General features: G+C 43.5%; 1 protein-coding gene and 1 pseudogene across 6 annotated transcripts in view; one reads left to right on the forward strand and one right to left on the reverse strand.

Annotated features, from left to right (window-relative positions):
* Positions 1-16,988, reverse strand: part of dgkb (diacylglycerol kinase, beta) — a 679,678-nt gene that overhangs the window by 584,406 nt on the left and 78,284 nt on the right. For 3 of the 6 annotated variants that reach the window (XM_078228097.1, XM_078228117.1, XM_078228127.1), the window contains exon 3: positions 2,901-2,921. The exons of the other annotated variants lie outside the window; for them this stretch is intronic. In XM_078228097.1, the coding sequence (XP_078084223.1) occupies positions 2,901-2,921 (21 nt within the window). The remainder of the gene's footprint in view (positions 1-2,900; positions 2,922-16,988) is intronic. 6 annotated transcript variants of the gene reach the window in all.
* On the forward strand, positions 2,158-2,367 carry LOC144481693 (U2 spliceosomal RNA; annotated as a pseudogene).

A 16,988-nucleotide genomic window follows, 5' to 3' on the forward strand; every position in this document is an offset into this window, starting at 1 on the left:
TTTACTTACAGCCAGAAGCGTATGCAGGTTAGTGAACACTCTGAGTGAGGAAATGAATTGAAAGAAAAATAAATGTGAGAATAGAACAAAACAAAATGGGCCAGCGAGTGAATTAATAAACCGTTGAAGTTAATGGCTTGTCTCAAGTTAGTTGTTCTTGGCAAGATCAATGGGAGGGACGTCACAGTTTGCCTTAGTGCCCAGGGTTCATGCTGTTGAGCATTGCTCATTAAATTCTGCTGGCTGTGCATGCGTGTACATTAGGTGAGAATGGCATGGGATTCAATCACAATGCTCCATGTGGGAAAACACTTACCATCTGAACTCTCATTAAAAAAAATGCCAATATCAGCAATACCCTAGCCTGAAATCATGATCTCCAAAGAGGAGTAGGGAGAGGACGAAATACATGAAACAAAGGATGAAAAAAAAATCTGGGCTGAAACATAATAAAGAAAAAATAGAAATAGTTGTATCATTTTATTTTGTGTGTTGGTACTATTGCATAGAGTAAGAAGGAACAAGCATCAGACAAAAAAAATGCATATATGACAATCGTCGTAGTTTCACACCATTCCATGCTGGGGACCTGGTCAAGTGTTGGCATTTGTTGGAAAAATTCAGCATGAACCGGGTCTTTTCCTCTCTTTCCCAATTTTCCATTTCCAACCCAATTATCCAAGCCTGCACTGGCACCTCAGCATCTGCTCAAGCTCAGTTGCAAATGGACTAGGCCAGTAGCTGAGGGGCGGGGACTGGGGGGAGGGCAGAGGCGGGCAGGGAAGTACCAGTTTGAAGAGAGGTTGAGAGAAGCAAGCTTGAATGGGACAAGGAAGTCAGAACTGGACTGAAAAGAACAGTTCCAGGTTGAATTAAAGTAGGAGAGCAAAATCAGATCAAATGGGGTGGGACAATTCGACAAAAGAAACCTTTCGAGTCAGGATTCATTGGCTCTATTCTCTCTTCACAGACCTGTCGAGATTGTCCAGCATTTCCTGTTCTTGTTCTGCTTTAGGCAGATGGACAATAGGCTTCTTAGGGACCATGAGGAAATGTGCTGGAGCTTGTGGCTGAATATCATGAAAAGCAATACACTTATCTTCATACACGAGGTCGCACAGGACCTCCTTATAAATTTTTAAAAAATACTTTTCCAAGTCAATCAAATCAAGTCCAATTCAGAGTCTCAACAAGTTGAGACATTTCCGATCCAAGCTGACAAGACAGGGTCTGCAACCCCTGTCTTGGGCCTGATCTACATGAGCCAAGCTGATTGGAGGAGGCGCAGGTCTTCCTCCTCCAAGGCTTGATCTCATTTGCATCTTAGCCAAAAGGCCGAGATGCCGCTTTAAAAAATTGCTTCATATGAAAATGAAGCTTAAATGTAACCTAATGACCTCAACCAAGTGCAGCATCCTCTGCATACTACACTTGATCTTAGCCAAAAGGCCGAGTTAATTTTCCCAAAGATGGTGTTACCCCAGCTTAAGTACTTTGTGCCTTGGTCAGTCTCAGCAGCTACTGCTCTGGCCTGTTATTCATGTGCTAGTGGGTGTAAGTGGACCAATTGACTATGAGATTGGCTTCTCGGCCTTTTGGCTAAGATCAAGTGTAGTATTGTTGGCAGCCCATGGTCGGCCGCACTTGGTCGAGGTCATTAGGTTACACTGAAGCTTCATATGTTTCATATGAAGCAATTTTTTAAAGCGGCATCTCGGCCTTTTGGCTAAGATGCAAATGAGCTCAAGTCTTGGAGGAGGAACCTCCCCCCTTCTCCAATCAGCTTGGCTCATGTAGATCAGGCCCAGGACAGGGTGGTTTGGTCACTCGCCCTGTCTTGTCAGCCTGGATCTGAAATGTCTCAACTTGTTGAGACTCTGAATTGGATTTGATTTGATTGAATTGGAAAAGTAGTAAAAAAAAATTGACTATGAGATTGCTTCTCGGCCTTTTGGCTAAGATGTAGATGAGCTCAAGTCTTGGAGGAGGAATTGCTTTCCCTCCTCTGGTCAGCTTGGCTCATGTAGATCAGGCCCAGGACAGGGTAAATGGTCGCTTGCCCTGTCTTGCCAGCCTGGATCGGAAATGTCTCAACTTGTTGGGACTCTGAATTGGACTTGATTTGATTGAATTGGAAAAGTATATATATAAAAAAAGATTGCTTCTCGGCCTTTTGGCTAAGATCAAGTGTAGTATGGATCGGATGCTGTGCTTGGTCAAGGTCACTGGGTTGCATTTAAGCTTCATATTCACATGAAGCAATTTTTAAAAGCGGCATCTCGGCCTTTTGGCTAAGATGCAAATGAGATCAAGCCTTGGAGGAGGAAACCTCCGCCTCCTCCAATCAGCTTGGATCATGTAGATCAGACTCAAGACAGGGGTTGCAGACCCTGTCTTGTCAGCTTGGATCGGAAATGTCTCAACTTGTTGAGACTCTGAATTGGACTTGATTTGATTGAATTGGAATTTTAAAAAAATTGACGGCAAATGGCTTTGCATCCAAGCTTAATCTTGTTCATGCCCGTGTACGTACACACAGATGCACATCCGGTCAAGATCATTGGATAACTATCAAGACAGAAAACACTGGTTAAACGTCTCTCTTTAACCAAAGATCACAGAAACCAACTATAATACTTATAATGCTGTCTGATTGAGATCAATTAAGGCAACACAAACTGGGGACTGTATCTGATGAATGTGGTTCATGGACTCAATAGTAGATGCAACAAGCTGCTCAGTAAATTCAATAAGCTATCAGCAAACTACCATGATCAATTTTATTTTTTAAATTAATTCTGCACAAAAGTACACCCAAATTAAACACATAAATCACTCTTCCACTATTGTTCTATCACAAAACCCTGTACACAGGATATTTTCAAATAAATAATACTTACTTGACTGAGGACATCCTGCTTCTGAGAAGTTCAAATCAAAGGAAAGAGAAAGTAATAGGTTAGTACAAATGATGGCATTGAAAGTAGTTAAATAAGGTGGAATGCAGAGAGCATGACACATAGGAATAATTTATTCCTTCATTTCCAGCAAAGAGTGTGAGGAATTGTCAGGAGAGATTTATAATCAGAAATGTGATACAAATATTGTGAGTGCCTCTTTAACAAATGAATCCAAATTCCTGCATTAACAGGAATGACTCAAATGAATATCAGTCTTTATGAGTGTACCTGACAGCTCTGGTCAGAGGCAGTGAATAGAATTGCCTTTCAACCTGTGAGACAGATATTGAGATGGTGTTCACTGTGGTTGATTTGGGGTAAGTGGATCAGGAAGCAAGGCTGATTTATTACTACTGAATATCTAAGGTCTTTTCTTTGAAACTGGCATAAATTTTGTCTGCAGTTCTTCAGATATGATGTAGATAAATTGGTAAAGAATAACAGTGACTTAGTTCATAGAAATCCAAGCAAAATGGATGGAATTGTTCAACTAGTTTCCTTTGTTTGCAAAACTCATGACCTGAAATTCTGAGGGCTCCGGGCTCCTCCCTTGCTTCCATTTCCTGATTTACGGCTAGTTCTGGAATGTTACTTGTATCCTCCATAGTGAGGTCCAGTGCAAAATACCTGTTCAATTCATCTGTCATCTCCTTATTTTCCATTATTAATTCCCCAGACTAGCTTTCTATAGGGCCAACGCTCACTTTGTTAATCTTTCTCTTGAGTAAAATGCAATAGAACCTCTTACAATCTGTCTTTATATTTTGAGCTCACTTTCGCTCATACTTTAGTTTGGTCTCTTTAGCTTTCAATCATTCTTTGTTGTTTTTTAAATTTTGTCCAATCATCTGACCTCACCCCCATCTTTGCACAATTATATGCTTTTCCTTTATGTTTGATACTATCTTTAACTTTTTTTAGTTAAGGAACAAAAGCAATTCCCGCACTCTGCATCCAAGCGTCATGGGACATCATGTCTCAAGTGTGACTCATTGGCATGTTCGTTCACATGAACATCCATGGCAAAAAGCACCTGAATAGATGTCATCCTTGATCAATGGGCAGCCGCCTCTGACCAAACAAAAATCTATCAATTATGTTCTTAAAATTTCATAACAGCCTGGCCATTGTTCCATCTAACAGTTAAATCCTGCAATATTCTACAAATGGTTGTGTTGATTATGAAACAGGTGATTTTCCAAGTAGATGAATCACCTTCAGTCTGCTATCTTGGTCAGATATTATGGAGGCGATATTACCAAACAAATTCTAAATGACAAATGAGTGTGTGAAAATGGGAGAGTTTCAGACCAGTTTACTTGCGAGGGATAAATTCAAATCTTATCAGACTTAGAGAAAAAAAAAGAGGTAAAATGTGATTCTTGCCAGTAGGGAGAGTGGATGGAGTCTACTGTGCTGGAAATCTGGCTGATGGCTGCTAGAGGGCACTATTGCACATACTCCTGATCTCTCAGTGCCCTATGTACAACAGTACACTTGGAGATTGTCACTCCCCCAGAGATTGTTACTCTCCCCTGATCGTGGCCCATCCCCCCTCAATCATCATCCCCCCTTTGTTCACCCTATCTGGTCAATCACTGTCCCCATTCACCCCTGCCAGTCGATCAGCAACCCACTCACACCACTACCCTCCCCAACCCCTGGTCAATGGCCGCACCTGTTCATCACCCCCCCACCCCACCACCACCACCACACTGGCTGATCGCCACCCCTGTTCACCCTCTCCGGTCAATCGCTGTTCACCACCCTCCCCCCACCTCTAGTCGACCCCTGTCCTGGTGATCCTCAATTGCAAAGTGTGCAGCCCCCATGCACAGTCTCCCCTTCAGGCCCTGCCCATCCCCCAAGGCCTGGCCCCTCCCATTAATCTCTGCCCCTTGACACTGCCTGGTAGACAGTGCCAGGGTGGCACTGCCACATTAGCATTGCCCAAGGGGCACTATACCCCCTGCCGCTGACCACCTGGGAGGGTGGGCCTCAATGACTTCTGGTCCTACCAATGAGGCCATCATGTCTGGTCCCTGTTGCTGGCGACCATACACAATCCTTGTCGGTGAGGACCTACAGTGAGGGCCATCAAGGCAAGTGAGCCTGGACGATTATGCCCCAGGCCCATTGACAATATTTGAATTAGGATTTAACTATTATAATCAGCTTAGGCTGATTACGCCAGAAATTCTGTGCCAGTATTTTTACAAGAGGCGAGAAACTGGACACGAACCTAGTTTTTCTCCTCTCTCATGATCTTACCGACTTGCCACACTGATCAACCAGTGTGACAAGCCACTAAGATCGCCCATTATAATTTCTTCTAGGTTTTGATTTTCATAGAAATACCACCAATACCATCATTGCTCAGTTCATGAAAGTTATATCATCTGAGAGCCTAATTTGCTGCAGCTTGATTGCCAAATTGGACAGAGTAGCAGAGACTTTGAAAGAATTTCATCCAAGGTTATAAATTGGAAAAAAGACATTCAGAAACACATTTAAGATGCATCATGAACCCATTTACTTTATTTTATGCCTGAAAATTCCTGAATAGATTGGCCAACAAGTCCATTACTTGAATATTTCTAGCAGGAGAGACAGGTTGCCAAAGCTCTTCCAGACTCTGATCAGAGTCAGTGATTGTTTGAAATTTGGTATTCTTGTGTTTGTCCTGATGAGAGCAAGATTAAAAGCCTCAACATTTTGGGCCCGATTTTACCATCAAGTTGTGCCCGTTTTCGTGAGTAGCACGATCCGCGACTGCCTCTGCGCCCATTCCCCCTTTACCAAGGGCCTAAAATGGCCACCGTCGGCACCACACCTGAAATGGGCACGACGTCAACTTAAACGTATTTGCATGCATTTAAATTGACTTAATCAGCTGCACACCCAAACTTACCGCACCTCTCCCTTTACCACCGCATTCGCCTGTCCAGATTCAGCGCAAAACAGACATGGTCCACAAAGCTCAGATTCGGGTGCTCCAGCTTCTGAGAAGGTAAATTCAGAGCTTCCGGTGGCTCTCTGACTCAGATCAGTGGTGGTGGTGGTCGGGGGGGGGGGGGAGAGAGAGAGAGAGAGAGAGGCATGTCAGACGGCTCTCTGGTTGGGGAGGGGGGGCTGGGAGGGAGGCGGCTCAGATGGCTCTCTGATGGGAGGGGGGTACGCTGTCATTCTGCGTGCGATCGCTGGGGGGATGGCCCACTGCCACTCTGCATGCCATCGGTGAGGAGGAGGAGGCGGCAGGGGACCACGATTGGTCTGGGTAGCGAGGGGGAGGGGGAGGGGGGGGGGGGGAGATAAGGGGGTCAGTTTTGTTGTGGGGGTGGGGCAATGTCTTTATGGGACCGGGGGAGGCATTATCCAGCCCAGGAGCAATGTAGCAGGGGAACATTTTTAAATATTTTTTTTAAAACTGTGCATGCTGGACAGTATTAAGGTTTCAATCAGAGCTGCAGTGTTTCAGGCGCGTTAAGCCACACTCGCAAGCTTCTGCAGCGCGATTCAGAATCGCTGATTTTTTTTCAGGCAGAGTGCGCATGGGGGCGCCTGAGAACGGGTCTAAAAGTTGGATCTGAAACTCTCCCAGATTCAAGTCTGCCCAGCACTTAGAATTAAAATGGTAAAATAGGGCCCTATGTCAATAGCAATATTCAAGTTCAAGTCCATTCTTATTGTTATCATAAAACACTTTCTTAATATTCTTTGCTTACATCCCATGATATTTGAAAATTAGTCACAGTTAATTTGTCTACAAATAACATTCTATTAGAACTTCTTTGGCATTACTTGAGGGTGAACTTTAACCTGGACTAGGGTTACAGGCATACATTTTAGGTCCGAACCTCATCTACATGATGCCAGTCAGCTGGCAGGGAGTGAACAGTAGGTAACAGGGAGGAGAAACACCAAGAAGAGTTGACACAATTGCAGAATTGCTTCCAGTACAAAAGGATCACCGGGTTATTAGGACCAAGTGATGGATATCTATACAATAGAAGCTAACTGTTTAACTTCTTTTTCTGTAATATTCTACTTTTCCACTTAGATATCAACTGAAAAGTCAGAATCAGGATAAAAGGATAGATATATAAAATTTATTACAAGTTTTATCCGTTTAACCATGAACATCAGATGAGTGCCCTTAGAATTCTAATATTCTGAATCCAATTTCTGCAGCAAGAGAATGTAGATTGTATGAAATATATATTCAGTTGCTGCAGCAGATTTTAAATTGTGAACATTAGAGGAGTAATCGTCAATATTAGAGGAGTGGTGCACAGAATCTATGGAAAAAACAACTTTAAAAACACATTTACTTCCCAACTTTATATATAGTTTGATCATGTGACACATCCATTATTCACCAAAAGCACTTGTATCTAATTTCCCTGCATGCGATTTCTCCCTTCCAGCATCCCCATGTGACTGTGGTTCTTCTCTACTATATCCGTATACATGTTGTGTCTTTCATTGTCTCAGTCTTAATGCTCATTTATTAGGCTTACATTAACACAGCAATGAAGTTACTGTGAAAATCTCCTAGTTGCCACACTCCAGCGCCTGTTCGGGTACACTGAGGGAGAATTTAGCATGGCCAATGCACCTAACCAGCTCGTCGTTTGGACTGTGGGAGGAAATCGGAGCACCCGGAGGAAACCCACGCAGACACAGGGAAAACGTACAAACTCCACACAGACAGTGACCCAAGCCGAGGATCGAACCCAGGTCCCTGGTGCTGTGAGACAGTAGTGCTAACCACTGTGCCACCGTGCCGCTGATCTCAATGTTCTTCTACAGTTCTTATTCTGTGTCCCCCTCTCTTCTCAGGACAGATTGACATGGACTTCCAGCACATGGTGTCAGTCTTAACTGACTGGTCTTTACTGCTGTAGACTCTTCTACCATTAAAGCAATGTGAATGCAACATTAAAGGTTTTGTTAATGTTTAGGTAAATGTAGATTTAATCTTGGAGACAACAAGGGATCTCAAAGCATACTGAACTGCTGGCCCAGGCAGCATTTATCCAGGGTTATTCAAAGATATAGGAGCTGCTGTGTATTTATAGTATTTTTAGTGAATCCTTACCAGCAGCCTTGCGGCTGAACAGGGACACTTTAAGAGACTGCTTGGGTGTGTCGGACACTTGCACAGGTAAATGTGCAGTGTGATGCACCATTGATTACGCAAAGACTCGTTGTTGCGAAATAACAGGCTTTTATTAACGAAAGAATTGGAGCACACCCGAACCGATAGCTAATCCGAACTGAGGCAAAAGGGGCGGAGAGCAGTCACCTTTATACCCAGAGAAGGGCGGAGCCCCGGATTGAGGCAGCAGGGGCGTGTCCGGGCATATCACATAACGGACAATGCTACAGTGGTTCATTACACAGTGTAACATCGCAGCTGTAATGTTAACATCTGAATAAAGTACTTAGTTTCTATTGAACCTCCACGGCTTCCTGAAGTCAATCCTGTGAACACCACACACAAAAAAAAACTGACGGCAAGGAAACTGGACAGTGCTTGCAGCCACTCAAAGGAAACACAGAAAAAAAAAATCATCGCCAAACAAAAACTAGCGACGAGGAAGTAAAGCAACGGATACAGCCGCCAGGGGGAAGAAAGACTGAAAATTTAAAGAAAATAACTGCAGAGAAGCTCACTACGTGCTCTGCCCAAAACAGACTCTGTAGCCGTGAGTAGCAATTAGCCTGGAACAACAAATGCAGAGCTGAGAGTGTTGTAAAACAAATAAAAACAAGCGGAGCTCAGGTCGTGCCTTGTTTTGGGAGAAAGATATTGATAAAAATTTATTGCACATTGGAAGAGAGAGAAAAATGGTGGGAATATTTGGCACTGTGGGACCATTTGATGAGAAGATGGAGCTCGTAAATAGAATGATTCAACTATTTAATTCAAGCTAATAAGATAGCAGCAAATGTGAAACTCCTAACATTCCTGAGCGTAATGCTGAGTGGGGAGGGGGGGTGATGGTGGAGACATTTACCTTCCTTAGGAGTCTGAGAACAAAAGATAGCAGCAGATATAAAAGTCCCAACATTCCTGAGCATAATGCGGTTGGGGGGGGGGGGGGGGTGGAAATGGTAGATACTTGACCTCCTTAGGAGTCTGATACAGCCAGAAAGGCCAGGCATGAAAATACTCAAAGAAATAATGGAAACTTTGCAGGGCCACTATTCACCCAAACCTCTAGTCATTGCAGAAAAGTTTAGGTTTCATAAGTGCAACCAAGAAGAAAGGAAATTGATGACACACTTTGCAGCTACACTGAAAAGACTGGCTGAACACAGAATTCGAGGATGTATTAAACGATACCTTCCCAGATAGACTACTCTGCGGGTTGAGGAGTGAGGCAATTCAAAAGCGGTTAAAAAAAGCCTTGGAAGTTGCTGTATCAATGGAATTAGCAGCCACAGAAGCTCAATAATCGAGTTCAAACACATGAATTCATAAGATCGGGCCGAAACTCAAACAAAGACTCACACTTTCCATAGGTGTGCTAAAACCAGGCACTCAGCAGCAGATTCTTGGTGCAAAGACATGTGCAGAGATTGTGGATGAACATGGATGCTGAAAAAAATAAGCCTCAGGCAAAAGTTGCAAAAAATAAGAGCCAAATAAAACAAATAGCAAACAGAATAAAGGAAAAGTGTCCATGTAGCACGAAAAGGTTGTGAGAAGAGAGTTGATTCACCGCCTGAAGACAAGCTGTCATTAAATGAACTAGCTATTGTGGTGATACAAATTGGTACTGGGTAACTCCACTGCTGGATGGACAGCTGATAAAAATGGAGCTGGACACTGGAGCAGCAGCCTCACTGGTGTCAGAGAGTATTTATAAAGAAAAGCTCTGACATTGCTCTCTGAAACCCTTGAAGGTAGTGTTAAAAACTTACGCTCGAGAAGTGGTTCTGTTGAGGGGCCGTATTAACGTAACAGCACAACTAAATAGACAGATGGCAGATCTGTCCTTGCATTTAGTCAAAGGAAATTATCCGGCATTAATGGGAAGAACTTGATGGAAAAGATCAGGTTAAACTGGGCTGAACTAAACCTCAGATTCTAAAATCAGGCATTACCAAAATCCTGAAGAAACATGCTATTGTTTTCAACAGTGATCTGGGAAGCATGAAGGATACCTCAGTAAAGTTGAATATCGAAAAAAAGAGTCAGGTGAAATGTTTAAAGGCTAGGTCGGTGCCTTACACAAATCAGATCTAAAGTAGAGGCAGAATTAGAATGACTGGTCAAGACGGGAGTCCTACAACGTGTTAAGGTGAGTGAATGAGCTGCACCGATCGAGCCAGGAATGAAAAAAGATGGATGCATTTGGATTTGTATTGATTTCATAATAACTATTAATCCTGTACTCTGCAAAACAATGCCTTCTACCCCTGACTGATGACATGTTCCCAGGGGTGGCTGGAGGCCAACACTTTAGTAAGATCGACTCAGTCAAGCATATCCACAAATGAACATGGATCAGGATTCACAATAGTTCCTGACAATTGTGACACACAAAAGGTTATTTCAATACAAAAGATTACTATTTACATTACTTCAGCTCTGGGCTTGTTCCAATGGGCTACGGACCAAATTTTAAATGGGTTAAATGGAGTTTAGTGTTACCTGAATGACCTCCTGGTAACTGGGAAGAACGAAGAAAAACATTTCCACAACCTAGATGCCACACTTCAGAGATTAGAAGATTATGAATTCAGAGTCTGAAAAGACAAATGCAAATTTTTCCCATCCTCAATTGACTATCTGGGAAATGTAATCGACACCAAGGGACTGCACAAGTTGCCTTCAAAGATCAAAAGTCATCACCGAGGCATCCGCACCACAGAATGTTAACCAACTTTGATCTTTCTTTGGTTTACTGAATTACTATGGGATGTTTGTCCCCAATCTGGCAACTATTCTAAAACTCTTGCATAATCTACATCAAAATAAAAAGTGGAAGTGAGTGGATCAATGTGAGAAAGTGTTCGTGTGAGCCAAGGAAGTACTGCTCAAGCCACATTTTGTTCTAAACCTACCCTGCAGTTGGTGTGTAATATATTACATGATGATGCTGGGGCAGTGCTTTCCCACATCATGCTTCCAGATGAAGAGAAACCGATAGCCAAAGCGTCCAGAACGTTGAATAAATCCTAAAGCAATTATGCACAGATAGAGAAAAAAGCCCAAGGAATCATTTTTAGGATAGTTCTATCAATTCCTATATAGAACAACAAAGAACAATACAGCACAGGAACAGGCCCTTCGGCCCTCCAAGCCTGCGCCGCTCATGTGTCCACTAGACCATTCTTTTGTATCCCTCTATTCTCAGTCTGTTCATGTGGCTATCTAGATAAGTCTTAAATGATCCCAGCGTGTCCACCTCAATCACCTTGCTTGGCAGTGCATTTCAGGCCCCCACCACGCTCTGTGTAAAATACGTCCCCCTGACATCTGTGTTGAACCTTGCCCCCCTCACCTTGAACCCGTGACCCCTTGTGTTCGTCACCTCCGACGTGGGAAAAACCTCCCCACTGTTCACCCTATCTATGCCCTTCATAATTTTATACACCTCTATTAGGTCGCCCCTCATCCTCCGTCTTTCCAGGGAGAACAACCCCAGTTTACCCAATCTCTCCTCATAGCCAAGACCCTCCATACCAGGCAACACCCTGGTAAACCTTCTCTGTATTCTCTCCAAAACCTCCACGTCCTTCTGGTAGTGTGGCGACCAGAACTGGACGCAGTATTCCAAATGTGGCCTAACCATCGTTCTATACAGCTGCAACATCATATGCCAACTTTTATACTCTATGCCCCGTCCAATAAAGGCAAGCATGCCATATGCCTTCACCACCCTCTCCACCTGTGCTGCCACCTTTAAGGATCTGTGGACTTGTACACCCAGGTCCCTGTGTGACTATACTCCTGATCGTTCTGCCATTTATTGTATAGCTCCCCCTTACATTAGATCTACCAAAATGCATCACTTTGCATTTATCTGGATTAAATTCCATCTGCCATTTCTCCGCCCAATGTTCCAGCCCATCTATATCCTGCTGTATTCTCTGACAATGTTCATCACTATCCGCAACTTCAGCAATCTTCGTGTCGTCCGCAAACTTACTCATCACACCAGTTACATCTTCCTCCAAATCATTTATATATATCACACAAACAGCAGAGGTCCCGGATAGGTCTTCGGATAGCGAAGAGCATTGTCGGGCAATACAGCAGGATATAGATAGGCTGGAAAATTGGGCGGAGAGGTGGCAGATGGAGTTTAATCCGGATAAATGCGAAGTGATGCATTTTGGAAGAAATAATGTAGGGAGGAGTTATACAATAAATGGCAGAGTCATCAGGAGTATAGAAACACAGAGGGACCTAGGTGTGCAAGTCCACAAATCCTTGAAGGTGGCAACACAGGTGGAGAAGGTGGTGAAGGCGGCATATGGTATGCTTGCCTTTATAGGACGGGGTATAGAGTATAAAAGCTGGAGTCTGATGATGCAGCTGTATAGAACGCTGGTTAGGCCACATTTGGAGTACTGCGTCCAGTTCTGGTCGCCGCACTACCAGAAGGATGTGGAGGCATTGGAGAGAGTGCAGAGAAGGTTTACCAGGATGTTGCCTGGTATGGAGGGTCTTAGCTATGAGGAGAGATTGGGTAGACTGGGGTTGTTCTCCTTGGAAAGACGGAGAATGAGGGGAGATCTAATAGAGGTATACAAGATTATGAAGGGTATAGATAGGGTGAACAGTGGGAAGCTTTTTCCCAGGTCGGAGGTGACGATCACGAGGGGTCACGGGCTCAAGCTGAGAGGGGCGAAGTATAACTCAGACATCAGAGGGACGTTTTTTTACACAGAGGGTGGTGGGGGCCTGGAATGCGCTGCCAAGTAGGGTGGTGGAGGCAGGCACGCTGACATCGTTTAAGACTTACCTGGATAGTCACATGAGCAGCCTGGGAATGGAGGGATACAAACGATTGGTCTAGTTGGACCAAGGAGCGGCACAGGCTTGGAGGGCCGAAGGGCCTGTTTCCTGTGCTGTACTGTTCTTTGTTCTTTGTTCTTTGTCCCAGTACAGAGCCCTGCGGAACACCACTAGTCACAGACCTCCAACCGGAAAAAGACCCCTCCACTGTTACCCTCTGTCTTCTATGGCTAAGCCACTTCTCCACCCATCTAGCTAGCTCACCTTTTATCCCGTGAGATTCAACCTTTTGCACCAGCCTGCCATGAGGGACCTTGTCAAATGCTTTACTAAAATCCACGGCCCTTCCCTCGTCAATCGCTTTTGTCACCTCCTCAAAAAACTCAACCAAATTTGTGAGGGATGACCTCCCCTCATACAAAACCATGCTGTCTATCGCTAATGAGATTCAGTTCCAAATGCGCATATATCTGATCTCTAAAAATCTTCTCCAACAATTTCCCTACCACAGACGTCAAGCTCACCGGCCTATATTTACCCGGGTTATCCTGGCTATCCTTCTGAAATAACGGGACCACATTTGCTATCCTCCAATCCTCTGGGACCTCACCCGTGTCCAGTGAAGAGACAAAGATTTCTGTTAGAGGCCCAGCAATTGCATCTCTCGCCTCCCTGAGGAGTCTAGGATAGATGCCATCTGGCCCTGGGGATTTGTCTGTCTTTATGTTTCCTAAAAAACCTAACACTTCCTCCCTTGTAGTTGAGATTTTTTCTAACGGGTCAACACATCTCTCTAAGACACTGCCAGTCAACATGTCCCTCTCCTTTGTGAATACTGATGCAAAGTATTCATTTAGGATCTCACCTACTTCCTTTGGTTCTAAGCATAATTCCCCTCCTTTGTCCCTGAGAGGTCCGATTCTTTCCCTAACAATCCTCTTGTTCCTAACGTTTGTATAAAATGCCTTAGGAGGAAAGTCACACTATTGACAGACCATCGTCCATTAATGACAATTTTTGGACCACATATCAAGATTCCATCACTGGCAGTAAGCAGAATGCAGAGATGGGCATTGCTGTTGCCAGCATACAACTATACTATCAAGTGTCAGTCAAGCCTTCAGGGTAACACAGATGAGCTTTCCCATCTATTCTTACCAAACAGTTCATTGATAAGTAGTTTGTGTGAAAATATTTCCCACTTTGAGCAGGTAGACAGTGTTCCTGTCACCGCAGAACAAGTAAAGAAGCACACCAAAGTGATCCAATACTTTCCAAGATAATGGACATGGTGTTTTGAGGCAAGACCTCAAGAGTAGACCCTGAGTTAAAGCCGTATTCCACTCAAAGACCTGAGTTATCTGTTACAGGCAGTACGTCTCCTCTGGGGAATAAATCATCATTCCAACATCATTAAGAAAACGTGTATTGAATCAAATACATAAAAGCCATTGAGGTATTGTGGGAATGAAAGAAACAGCAAGGAGTTATTTCTGGTGGCCTGGTTTATATGCTGAAATAGAGGAGAAGGCAGGGACGTGTTAGCCTTGCACGCAAGTGTGAAATCTGCCACCATTAACACTGTTGCATCTGTGAGAATGGGCAAAAGAGGCTTGGCAATGGGTACACATTGTTTGCACAAGACCGTTTGAGAGATGCACGTTTCTCATTCTTGTTGATGTTCCTTCAAAATGGCCAGAAGTTGCCATCACAAAGTCAACATCATCGGAAGATACAACTGAGAGATAGGGAGAAATCTTCAGCAGATTCAGTTACCCTGGACAATTGGTGAGTGATAATGGACCACAATTCATATCTCAAGTGTTTGAAAACTTCTTGAAGGAGAACAGAATAAAACACACAAGGTTCACACACACCATCCTACTACGAATGGGTGAGCAGAACTTTTTGTGCAAACGATGAAGCACAACCAAAGAACAAGGTTCATTGACAAAATGCTGGTTCAATTCCTGCTCACAAATAGGAATACTACTCCCTCAACAAATCAAGTTTCTCTGGTATTTCTGATGATTAAATGTCAACTACGTACAGCATTTGACTTACTAAAACCACCAAAGATAAAATAAATCATCCAGAGAAAGTAACAGGATCAGGTCATATGGCAGGAAAACAAAGGGAAGTGTGTTTTTTTAAACCAGGGGATAGAAGTTCTGGCAAGAAACTATACTACAGGCAAAAGATGGATTCCTGCCATCATCATAGCACAAACTGGAACAATCTCCTTCACCGTCCAAACCCAAGATGATGCAATTTGGAGGATGCACATGGATCAACATTTGGTGACAAGAACCAAAAGGGTCCAGATCCAATGATGCCAAAAGACAACCTGGATCTTCCCAAAAACCTGACACTAACGAACCGATTGGGGAAAACAGCATCCCAATCACCGAGTCAACTTCAGATCATAACGTCGACTCCAGTTAAAAACAAACATTGACAACATTCACACCAAGCCAAAGACACCAGAGGTTGCAGCGAGTACGAAGAAGCAGACACCCGAGGTTCGCCAACAACCAGAGAACGATGATTTCCAAAACATTGAGCTTACTGACTGCTGATGTTAATTGATTATTCATGTTATGCTGTTTAATATGTTGGGGAACGTTTGATTTAAAGGGGAGGAACTGTTGTGTATTTGTAGTATTTTCGTGATTCCTTATCAGCAGCTGCGTAGCTGATCAGGGACACTTTAAGAGAATGACATCATAGGTCATTTGCGCAAGTAACTGGGCAGTGTGAACATCTCTTGAATAAAGTGTTTATTGAACCTCCACGGCCTCCTAAGTCAATCCTACAAACACCACAGGAACTCTGCTGGAGAAGCCCTTTCTCGTATATTTTACGGTTTATTGGTGTCCGTGATTGTTCCCAAGGACTGAGGGAGGCACATGTTCTATCTAAATTCTGAAAGGGTAACAAGTCTGAACTGGGAAATTATACTGGGCTGCCTGACAGACTTGGGCAAGTTGTTAGTAGGGTTATTGGAAGATATTATGGATGATGGACAGATGGCTTTTAACAACTCACTGAAAGTGATAACTAGTCCCTCTGTTTGTTCTGTTATTTTCAGCCCTTCTCTTTGTTTCTAATGAATTCCAAGAGGGTTTCAGCAGTTTTGGCTTAGAGCATTCATGCTGGTCTAATTTTCATTTGATCACCGCCTCCGTCTTTTACTTAACAGAAGATGGAGTACAAGCAGAACCCACACACACAGTAACAATTACAACCCTTCCCTTTAACATCGTGCTGCATGCCTTTACAAAAACAATGCTTTTGATTTAAACTGTGTTGATTGTGGATGCTCAAACTAAGGTGGTGACAGGAAAGATAAAACAAATGTAGCATAGTTTTCAAATCTAGTCTTGTACCTCCTTATAGTTTAATTCTGTCGCCACACTGTGAAGCTTCATAGTGAATGAACTCAGTCACAAATTACATATTGCTCAGCTTCTCCATATTTTTTCTGTTTTCGTAAATCATCTGTGCATTTACAAAGGCTCTTTATTCCTCCTGACCCACGATCCTCCGGTGTTCTTTGCTGCTTGCAAATTATTGTCTTCTATATTCTTGATTGCTCCCTACATATTATGCTCTTTATTACTGCCTTCTCCCAACCTGCTCTCTTCCATATTAGGAACATTAGAAATACAAGCAAAAATAGACCATATGGCCCATCGTTCCACCATTCAATACAATCATGATCGATCTTGGGTTGAAACTCTAATTTCTAACCTGCTCCCCATATCCCTGAAGTTAAAGTTTATTTATTAGTGTCACAAGTAGGCTTACATTAACACTGCAATGAAGTTACTGTGAAAATCACCGAATTGCCACGCTCCATCGCCTGTTCGGGTACACAGAGAGAATTTAGTATGGCTAATGCAGCCAACTAGCACGTTTTTCAGAATGTGGAAGGAAACCAGAGCACCCAGAGGAAACCCACAGACACAGGGGGAACATTCAGACTCCGCACAGCGGCCCAAGTCGGGAATCGAACCTGGGTCTCTGGCACTGTGAACAGCAGTGCT

The sequence above is a fragment of the Mustelus asterias genome, chromosome 2, assembly GCF_964213995.1.
Source record: "Mustelus asterias chromosome 2, sMusAst1.hap1.1, whole genome shotgun sequence".
Classification (NCBI taxonomy): domain Eukaryota; kingdom Metazoa; phylum Chordata; class Chondrichthyes; order Carcharhiniformes; family Triakidae; genus Mustelus; species Mustelus asterias.